At 52.1% G+C, this 10,718-nt stretch overlaps 1 protein-coding gene across 1 annotated transcript; it reads left to right on the plus strand.

Moving 5' to 3' along the window:
• The first annotated feature begins 6,837 nt into the window (after positions 1-6,837).
• On the plus strand, positions 6,838-10,012 carry MCHR1 (melanin concentrating hormone receptor 1). Its single transcript, XM_081587582.1, has 2 exons — positions 6,838-7,314; positions 8,534-10,012. The coding sequence occupies exons 1-2, from the start codon at positions 7,041-7,043 to the stop codon at positions 9,511-9,513; spliced, it is 1,254 nt and encodes a 417-aa protein (XP_081443708.1). The 5' UTR covers positions 6,838-7,040; the 3' UTR covers positions 9,514-10,012.
• Positions 10,013-10,718: the final 706 nt, after the last annotated feature.

Below are 10,718 nucleotides of genomic sequence, written 5' to 3' on the forward strand. Positions count from 1 at the left end.
CTTGGGAATCCCCATGAAGAAAAAGTGTCGGGTACAGTGCAAATGTCTAAAGTGGGGGCTCCAGGCTGCAGAAGGGGACCAGGGGTGTACTCAGAATCCACTGACTGACGTGGCAGCCGTGACCTGACACTAGAATGAGGGGCACGGTCTCTGCATGCAGGGCACGCCAGGCTAACAGAGGTGACTGGGTGGACTAGGCTCCCCTGGGTTTTGCATGTCCAGCACCCCTTCGGCTCTCTGCTCCTTTTAGGAATTGTTGCTCCTGTTTCCAGGGTCTCCGGGGGCCCCTCCATTGCGGTAGGAGACGTCAGGTAAACTGCGCTTTACTTTGGAGGGAAAATCGTGACACATTCAGAACACCGGACCCCAAACCTTTCCTGAGATGTCTGGCCTTTGTATTTTCATGGCATTTGTCTCACACCTCTGGCATCTGCTCCTTTCCACTCTCCAGGCCCTAGCTCATGATGTCATCAACATAGCATACTGTCTCGTGTAACGATGAAGTGTTCAAAGTCTGAGAGTTGAAGAACCGTTAAAAGAGATAATGAGGTCCCGAGGCGAGATGGCAAAGTGTGTCAATGACCCTGACAAATAAAAGCCGAGTTTCTGACTTTTTTCTGCTTCTTGCAATACAGAAGATGGCATTTGTTAGATCAATAACTGCATCCCAGGTGTCAGGGACTGTATTTATTTTCCCCAGCAACGATTCCACATCTGAAATAACAGCTGCAATTGGAGTCACCACATAATTACGTTTACAGTAAACCACTGGCATTCTCTGACACCCATCTGCCTTCCCCGCTGGCCACACTGAGAGCAGGATGTGATAAAATCACCACCCAGCCTCTCTAAAGGCCTTGATGACACCATTAATCTCTCCAGTCCCCCGGGGGTGCAGTATTGCTTTTGGCTTATCACTTTAGTGAGGAGGGATCTCCATTTGACTTCTGTCCTCATCAGATCCCTTACTCTGCCAATCCAGGAGCCAATATAGTAGTTCTGCCAACAGCTGGGGATACCTATTGCAGCTACAGATGCAGGGGCAGGGAAAGAGAAAGCTTTGGAGATCCATGGGGACTGTTTGGAAGTCAGTCTAGTCAAATTCAATTTATTACCTGGAGAAGGATGTCCATATGCAGCATACTATGCCAAAATAATAGAACTGAGTCATTGACATGTCCGTCAGCAGGAAGGTGGCTAACTAAACTCTGATATATACATATAATATTAATAAGATCCACTTTTTAAAAATATTTATCTATTTATTTGGCTGCACTGGGCACATAGGATCTTCAATCTTCATTGTGGCATGTGGGACCTTTATAGTTGTAGCATGTGGAATCTTTTTTTTTTTTTTATTGTGATATATGAACTCTTAGTTGTGACGTGTGGAATCTAGTTCCCTGACCAGGGGTCGAACCCCTGGGCCCCTGCATTGGGAGAACATAGTTTTAGCCACTGGACCACGAGGGAAGTGGATCTACCCCCTAGGATCCATTTAAAACAATGAATGTAGTCTTTTTAAATGGGTATATATTATATGCTGATGTGGAAGGAGCTTCAAGAGAAAAAAGCTGCAAAAATTGTGTAGTATGACCCTTTTTTTTAGTAACAACAAAATAAAAGAAACATTGGCCATACTGGAAAAAAAAACAAAAACAAACAAACTTCCATTTATTACTTGATCCACTTTAACTCACACCCTGATCAGTAGAGCCAAGTGGGCTAAAGTCAGAGATCTGCTGACCAGACTTGAAAGGTTTTTTCAGATATACAAATCAAGTAGGAACTTGGTGAGTGGGCCACCTATCTATTTATGATCAATCAGTTACATCAGCCTCTGCAGGGCAATCATCTGGATAACTCCACTGGTCCCGTCTATTATGATAGCCATTCTGTTACGATAACCATGCTCACTTTCCTCTGGAAATAAGTGCTTCCACTTGGTTTCTCCCACCCCAGGGTCTCACATCCCCACACAAAGAAGGAAGCCTTTTTCGCACCAGCAGCTCCCACCAAGGACTGCTTAGTGGCGCTGCCACCCCCAAAGGTTTTCTCAAGGCCATGATTTTCTGGGGGAATCAACTTCTGGGTACCAAAAAGTGTAATGTTCATTACATTCCATTAGGGAGGGTGACTTTATTTTGAAAGCAACTGGGAGCCACTGAAGCGTTTTCAACAGTGTAGGGTGATGAAATTTCTTTCTTTTTTTTTTTTCGGCTGTGCCACATGGCTTGTGGGATCTTAGTTCCCTGACCAGGGATCCAACCCGGGCCCAGGCAGTAAAAGCGCCAAGTCCTAACCACTAGACTACCAGGGAAGTCCCCTGGAAATGTCTATCTTAACAAGACTACTCCTGCTGTTCAGTGGGAGTAGAGTGGAAGGGGTGAGGCAGGAGAGAGGGGAAGTGAGAGAATTGATGCCATGACCCAGTAAGACTTCAACACATGCAGATGGTAGTCAAGTCCTGAAAAGTACAGGGCAGGTGGGTGTCACCACGGAGGAAGTCTGGGAGATACAGGGTACCCTAAGGCATGGTGAGTGGGGGCACACGGACGGGAGGGAAAGGGTTTACTGCTACACTTAGGCTTGATCTACCTCATGACTGTGCTAGGCGGGGCAGGTCAAGAGTCAGATGGCTTGGAGCAAAGAAGGTCAAAATTTCCATTCTCAGGAGGAAGTGATGAGCAGTATGGGTTCATCTGGGCCTCCCAGGTGGCGCTAGTGGTGAAGAACCCACGTGCCAATGCGGGAGACATAAGAGACTCAGGTTCAATCCCTGGGTCGGGAAGATCCCCTGGAGGAGGGCATGGCAACCCACTCCAGTACTCTTGCCTGGAGAATCCCCAGGACAGAGGAGCCTGGTGGGTTACAGTCCACAGGGTTGCAAACAGTTGGACACAACAGAAGCATCTCAGCATGCACACAGGCACACATGGGCTCATCCACCACTACAAGTGACCAGATGCTATATTCCATGGGATCCCTGAGAAACCATATGAAATGTGTCTCAGGAAAAGGGGGAAACAGGAAAAGCACCTTTCCATGGCTTCCACACCACATTGGCCAAGGGTTCACCCTAAGGAGTGAACTCTCCCTGTACTTCCAGGCCACTCCAGCATGGGCATTCTCTGGGGTCCCCTAGTCTAAGTTGTGACAGCCACAGAGAGGATTGGGATAGAGGGTAGACAGTACATGGTGTGGGCCTGGGACACAGCATGGTCAGGTCTTACCCACACCTGTACCTGAAACTGGTCAGAGGCTGCAGAGCAGGGTCATTGTAGCAATGGATGGAATAAAAGTTAGATGTGGCCGAGAGAATTTGAGAGGTCCATGTGGGTATCCAGGAGGGATGCTCAGTTCTCAGTCACTAGCAGAAAGGAGATATGGTTTAAATGGATCATCTGTAATGGAATGGATGCTGAAGTTTCTACCTGAATGCTTTCTTAAAGAGGACGTCCTTGACTCTCCTCTCTAAAGGACTCCAGTCACTCCCATCATCCCATTCTTTCCCTACCACACGAGTCATCTGCCATGGTGGACTGACAGTGTTCACCACCCCCACTCCGCCCCACCCCTGCATGACAGGCCAGGGAGCTAAAGCCTCCTGTTCCAGGTCCCCTGGCCGCTCGGTCATGGTTTAAATTTCTCCAGTCAGGCAGAGACATTTTCCCTGGCATGATTCCATAGCTATTCTTTCATAAACACTTAAATCCCTTCATGAGTAAGTTACCAGAACTCGTCTGGATCGAAGCCTTGAGCAGGATATCACTTGTTTACTTATTGGCTTGTGCATGCATGCTAAGTCGCTTCAGTCATGTCTGCCTCTGTGCGATCCTATGAACTGTAGCCCGCCAGGTTCTTCTGTCCATGGGATTCTCCAGGCAAGAATACTGGAATGGGTTGCCATGGCCTCCTCTTATTGTCTGACTATTATTATCTGTCTCTCACAACTCTGTCACTGAAGCTCCTGGATAAAAGTCAATCTTTTTTTGTTTGTTTGTTTGTTTTCTCCACTGCATCCACAGAGACTAACACAGTACCTGGTTTAACAGAGGCTCAGGAACGATCTGCTGGATGAAAGCGTGGATGGATGGATGGATGGAGGTAGGAAGACTATGGCAGGTGAAAGAGGAACAAACAGTAGGCTCATTTTCCCAACCCGTAAACTCTGAAATGCCCCAGGGCCGAGTCCTCGCAGCTCTTTTCCAGTCACCCTCACTTTAGGTAAGCTCCTTCAGTGTCATCAGTTTAACTTCATAGCTCCAGGCATGACCTCTCCCTGGAACTTCTGACTCACATCCAATACTACCCAACGTTTTCACGCAGATGTTAATAGACATCTCAAATGTAACATATCAAAACAGAACTCTTCGTTTCTCCTCCAAATCATCTCCTCCTGCAGGCTTCCTGATCTCCCCTCTGCCAGGCATTTGGAGTCATCCCTGATATTTCTTCCTCCTGTATGTTTCTGGTTCAAACTTCAGCAAACCCTTGGGGCTCTACAAAATGTACAGACACCCACTATTTCTCCCGACTCCCACTTCCCCACTCTAAGATACCATCCCATTTCAATTGGATTATTGCACTAGTCTTCTTTTTTAAAAAAAATAATTTCATGTATTTATTTTTAGCTGTGCTGGGTCTTTGTTGCTGCTCAGGTTTTTCTCTGGTTACGGCCAGTGGGGGCTACTCTTCATTGCGGTGCGCAGGCTTCTCATTGTAGAGCTTCTCTTGTTGCAGATCACGGGCTCTAGGGTGTGAGGGCTTCAGTAGTTGTGGTGCACGGGCTTAGCTGCTCCATGGCACGTGGGATATTCCTGGATCAGGGATTGAACCCATGTCTCTTGCATTGGCAGGTGGATTCTTTACCCCAGGGAAGAGCCCCAGGGAAGCCCTGCAAAGTCTTTCTATCTTGGGTGCTTCTGTCCACTCATGTCACATATCCCTCGGTCACCTCTGTCTCCAGCTCCAGCTGCAGCAGACAGGTGTGTGTGGGCTTAACTGGTCTGGAGCCGATGTGTCTCACCTCCAGCATGCACCTCATGTCTGTTTGCTTTTCACCCAGAAGCCTCTTGGCTCCTGCACAAGATTCACCTTGTACTGACAGCCTCTAGCCTCAAGTGTGAGCTGCACATCTTTTCGCTTTCTGCCGCATCTGATGCAGCAGGAATCTGCTCCTCCCATGCACCCAGGAGTGCAGTGTTAACACCCCAGTGGCAACACTCAACTACTGGGGGTCGAGGCAACTGGGAAAAGGTAGATGATTCTGGGAAACAGTCCGTGCACTTTTCAAGGATTCTGGTAAATGCAAGCTCCCTTTGTCCACAGTAGTGATGTTGATAAAGCACCTTCTCTGGGCTTTGTCTCCTTTCCTATCTCGTTGTCCTCACTTCCTCATGCCTGCTCCTTACGTCATCACTCGGAAAAGCTATGTACGCATAAGTCCTTGTCCCAGGATGATGACTGAGGCTTGATAGAATCTGCCCTTCTGCAATTTCCTCCTGCTAGCCTTCCCTTTGGGCTTCCCTGGTGGCTCAGTAGCTAAGAATCCACCTGCCAATGCAGGAGACATGGGTTCCATCCCTGGATCAGGAAGATCCCCTGGAAAAGGAAATGGCAACTCACTCCAATATTCTTGCCTGGAGAATCCCATGGACAGAGGAGCCTGGTGGGCTACAGTCCATGCGGTCGCAAAACAGTTAGACACGACTGGGAACCGACATGCACATTTGTTTACTTAAATGTTGTTTCTTCTTTGTTTTGCACTGGAGCCAAGAGTTTCATCAGGGAGGAGGTGAGCTGATGGCTGGGTGGCCTTGCTCTCCTCCTGGTGGCCTAGCCAGAGACTGCCCTTTCTACTCTGTACTTCTGCTTTGTCAGTAACTGTCTCAAGCAGGTGGTTTTGAGAGCCTTTTAAAAATATCTTGATGACTGTTATTATTTTCCAGCACAAAGCAAACCATGCTTTTAAAAAAAGGAATTTGAACATTACAGCAACTTTGAAAATGAAAGTCCTTCATAAACTGCTCTTCCAAGTGTGGTACCTGGTTTGGCATCTCCTGGGAACCCGTCTGAAACAGTCTCAGGCCCCTCCCAGCCTGACCTGCTGAATGAGAACCTGGCAACAGGGTGCCTCTGCAGAGAATTCACTCAATGCTTTGCCCTCTTAGGCTGTTTCTAAGGATCTCTTTGGGGATTCCCAGGTGGCTCAGCAGTCAAGAATCTGCCTGCAATGCAGGAGCTGCAGGAGACTTGGGTTCGATCCCTGGGTGGGGAAGATCCCCTGGAGGAGGGCATGGCAACCCACTCCAGTATTCCTGCCTGGAGCATCCCATGGATAGAAGAGCCCAGTGGACTACAGTCCATGGGGTCACAAAGAGTTGGACATGACTGAAGCGACTGAGCAAGGATCTCCTTGGGGGTCTTTGCTCCAAAATTTGTCTCAAGGAGTTCCAGGTAAACCCTCAAGGACCTCAGAGCATTTAGAAAACTAAAACCTCTATAAGCGTGGTCCCTGCTGATCCCAGGGAAGAAGGGAGTTTGTCCTCTTCTGGTCCCAAGTCCCTGGGCATCACCACCTCGGGGTGACCTGAGTCACCTCTGAGCACCAGCCAAAGGGTTCAACAGCCAGCAACTCCACAGCTTGGAATCCATGGGGCTCTGGGAAGGGGACTTGGGTGGCCTGGAGGCGGGCATGCCAGTGGTCCAAGCCTTCCCTTCCCAAGCTCCCAGCACAGCCACCCCAGCCCCTGCCCCGTGGCCCAGGTCCAGGCTATCGGGGGTGAGGGGCCAGGCCAGGCTTCTTCCTCCACAGGGAGGCAGCCCATTGCCTCTGAAGAGACTGGAGCCTCGCGGGTAGCCAGCAGCACCCCCGGTGGCACAGGAGACACGGCCCCAAGTGCAGGAGGGAAAGAAGCCCGGTCCCCGATGTGGTTGACCGGCCGGCTGGGCTCTGCAGGCAGTCGGAAGCCTGAGCTGCGGCGCAGGACCGAAGAGGTTAACGCGCATCTGCCTCCGAATGTTAATGTGTCTAGGTGATGTCAGTGGGAGCCGGGGAAGGAAGGAGGGGAGAGCTGTGGGGCTCGCAGGCGGCGGAGACTGCCAGGCGGCCCGAGGAAGACCCCCCTTCCGGATTGCGGGGCTCCGGGGGCCGGGCTCGGGACCGGCGCGGGAGGCTGCGGCAGCCTGCGTGGGCGGACGGGCGAGCGGGCACCCGCGGCGCCGGCGGGATGGACCTGGAAGCCTCGCTGCTGCCCACCGGCCCCAATGCCAGCAACACCTCGGAGAGCCCGGATAACCTCACCTCGGCCGGTGAGACGCGCTGGAGGGCGGTCGTCGCTCCTCTGCGCCGCCGAGGGTGGGAAACGGGAAGGTTTCACCTCTGAGCTAAACTGCTTGCGAAACTTTATGCCAGTTCTTGGGAATGAGATGGGCAATCTGCCCTCCCGGAGGGGCAGGGGAGAAGGGGACTACGGGGAGGAAGGGGCAGGGGCAGAGGCATGCTAGGAAGTGGTCTCGGACGGTGGCCAGCCGCGAGGGAGGAAGGGGAGGGCTTCTGAGGAGTTCCAAAGATGCTTTGCCGAAAAATTCCAGGCTAGAAAAGCAAGAGGAACTGGAGGGCTGTATGTAGGGAGATGGCTGGAAGCTCCCTCATTCACTGATCCCCTTGGTTTTTTCACTTGAACTACGTGATCTGGTGGGGTCTGAAACATCCTTACTGCTTCCTCCCTGAAAAAGGCGTGGGAAGGAATAACCCCCAGAGAGGGGAGGGGATTAACTTTGCTGGTGAAAGACGCTTCTTGACATTTTCAGCGCTGAGATGCCCTGGAATTCTAGCTTTGAAGGGGAAGAGAAGGAAGAAAACAGAGAAAAGGTTTGCATGGAGAAAATTCTCTGGTGGCTGGGCTGCGGCACACAGGTTCAGTCTAGTCACTCGGAAAGCCCAAGCTCAGAAGATAGGGACCCAGGAGAGGGAAGGGCTGTGGGCCTGATGGCCAAAAGCCTCCACGAGACAGTCACCCACAGAGATCCCCAGGAATCAGCACACGGCTTCCAACCAGCGACTCCTAAAATGAAATGAGCAGGGCTGCAAATAGGAAACAAGGAAACACATGCTTGCACCCACACAGGCATACACGTTCGTGTCCTGCTGGCTATTTCGATACTGTTTCCTGGTGAAGCCCTGAGGCCCACAGAACCGTTCTCTGCAGACAGCCGTGGTTCTTTGTACCTTCTGAGAAAACGCAGAAGGCAAAGGGACTGGTCCTTTAGTGAACAGGTGGTGCAGGAGACTCTGGTGGGATTGACCAGGGAGCTGGTGCAGGAGGGCACGGGGTTAGGTTTAGCAGCTGGGTGGGCAGGGAGGATGGCAGGGAAGATTCCAGATGAAAGATGGGCCCCGAGCTGAAATGGCAGGTGGATGGAGAGGTGGGCAGGCGCCGGGCTGGAGGCTGAGCACGCCAGTAGGAGTTCAGCCCTTGGAGAGCAGAGTCCATGTCAAATGGTCGACCCTTGCTCCTTCTGTCCCCAGGGCTGCCTCCTCGCTCAGGAAGCATCTCCTACATCAACATCATCATGCCTTCGGTGTTCGGTACCATCTGCCTTCTGGGCATTGTCGGGAACTCCATGGTCATCTTCGCGGTGGTGAAGAAGTCCAAGCTGCACTGGTTCAGCAACGTCCCGGACATCTTCATCATCAACCTCTCGGTGGTGGACCTCCTCTTCCTCCTGGGCATGCCCTTCATGATCCACCAGCTCATGGGCAATGGGGTCTGGCACTTTGGCGAGACCATGTGTACCCTCATCACGGCCATGGACGCCAACAGTCAGTTCACCAGCACCTACATCCTGACCGCCATGGCCATTGACCGTTACCTGGCCACCGTCCACCCCATCTCCTCCACCAAGTTCCGGAAGCCCTCTGTGGCCACCCTGGTGATCTGCCTTCTGTGGGCCCTGTCCTTCATCAGTATCACCCCCGTGTGGCTCTATGCCAGGCTGATCCCCTTCCCGGGGGGCACTGTGGGCTGCGGCATCCGCCTGCCCAACCCAGACACTGACCTCTACTGGTTCACCCTGTACCAGTTTTTCCTGGCCTTTGCGCTGCCCTTCGTGGTCATCACGGCTGCCTACGTGAGGATCCTGCAGCGCATGACGTCCTCCGTGGCCCCCGCCTCTCAACGCAGCATCCGGCTGCGGACAAAGAGGGTGACCCGCACTGCCATCGCCATCTGCCTGGTCTTCTTTGTGTGCTGGGCACCCTATTATGTGCTTCAGCTGACCCAGCTGTCCCTCAGCCGCCCGACACTCACCTTTGTCTACCTGTACAACGCGGCCATCAGCTTGGGCTATGCCAACAGCTGCCTCAATCCCTTTGTGTACATCGTGCTCTGTGAGACGTTCCGGAAACGCCTGGTCCTGTCGGTGAAGCCGGCGGCCCAGGGGCAGCTCCGTGCCGTCAGCAATGCCCAGACAGCTGATGAGGAGAGGACAGAAAGCAAGGGCGCCTGACGCTTCCCCCTGCCACCCTGGGCACCTCCACATCAGGACTCCACAGCAGACCATGGGGAGAGACACTGAGAGAAACCCAAGACAACTCTGGGAGGTCATGGGGAGGCGGGGTGGTGAGCGGTGGTCACAAACCACTGGGAAGGCTTGGTGCCGGGTTTGGGGGCTCCAAGCATCAGAAATCTCCTTCTGAGAGCTGGGTGGACCTTCGGGTTGAACAGAAACTGAGCAGGAATACTGGTTTAAATGTTCACTGAGCCCTACACCTGCTAGCTCCCAAATGTCTTTTTCCCAAGAGGAGAAGTAGAAGGCTTCTGGCCAGACTTGTTTAAAATCAGGCAGGGCTCGGGTGCGTGCAGCGGTATGGCACAGGGCCCTGGGGAAATGGGAAAGGTGATGGAGCCTCAATGCCCTTTCCTGTCTCTCACGGGTAGGATGGAAGGCAGCCTTCCTCCCAAGCTGGAGAATGATGAAGAATAAAGCATGCAGGCTCTCCAGGTTCGAGCATCCTGTGTCAATTTCCCTTTATCTCTAGGCGATGCATGTTTCTTTGGGGGGTGAGGCTGGGGCTCTGAGCCCACGGGGGTAAAAGCCCAATTTGCTAGGAGATCCCCTACCTGGGAATGACAAGGCTATCTTGGGTGGGTGCGGGTGGGGGCTTTGAAATTAAGAAAAATGGGGAGGGGCGAGGGGGCTTTGAGGCTGTGAGGACACTGTCTCCATGGGGCATATTTGTCAGTCCCCAAATCCAGAGTGACACCCATCAGGCTCTGCACATTCAGGGTTCATTCTGAGGCCTGGAGCTTTGGACATCAGCTTTTTGCTCCAGCCCTTTCTCTCTGAAGTAAAAAAAAAAAAAAAAAAAAAACACGAATAAAGGAAAATCTCCACCTACATCTCTCTGGATGCTCCTGTATTGCTTGGGCCTGGAGGTGGGGGGGAAGCAGTGAGGGTGGGTGGCCAAAGAGGGAAGGAGGGGTCTCTTGGCTGTGGAATCCAAACCTTGGTTCAGGCTGCATTGTAGGAAGAAAGAAGCAGGGAATCTGCTTGTCTAAACCCACAGGGAAGATGACACAAATGGAATTACTGTGAATTCATTAAACGGAAATTTCACGGCCAGGCTTGTTCTCGAACTCAGCTTCCCATCTTCTGTTCTAAAGCACTTGGTTGTTACCACTGCCAGCTGTAACGAGTCCCACCCACCACCT

This window comes from Giraffa tippelskirchi, chromosome 4, assembly GCF_054371585.1.
Source record: "Giraffa tippelskirchi isolate mGirTip1 chromosome 4, T2T-mGirTip1v1.2.pri, whole genome shotgun sequence".
NCBI lineage: Eukaryota > Metazoa > Chordata > Mammalia > Artiodactyla > Giraffidae > Giraffa > Giraffa tippelskirchi.

What these genes read in the sequence shown, in the direction of transcription:
- MCHR1 (XM_081587582.1), top strand. Translation starts at nt 7,041, where the DNA reads ATGTCAGTGGGAGCCGGGGAAGGAAGGAGGGGAGAGCTGTGGGGCTCG. An exon ending in GGATAACCTCACCTCGGCCG is followed by an intron (nt 7,315 to 8,533) that starts GTGAGACGCGCT and finishes TTCTGTCCCCAG; the next exon opens with GGCTGCCTCCTCGCTCAGGA.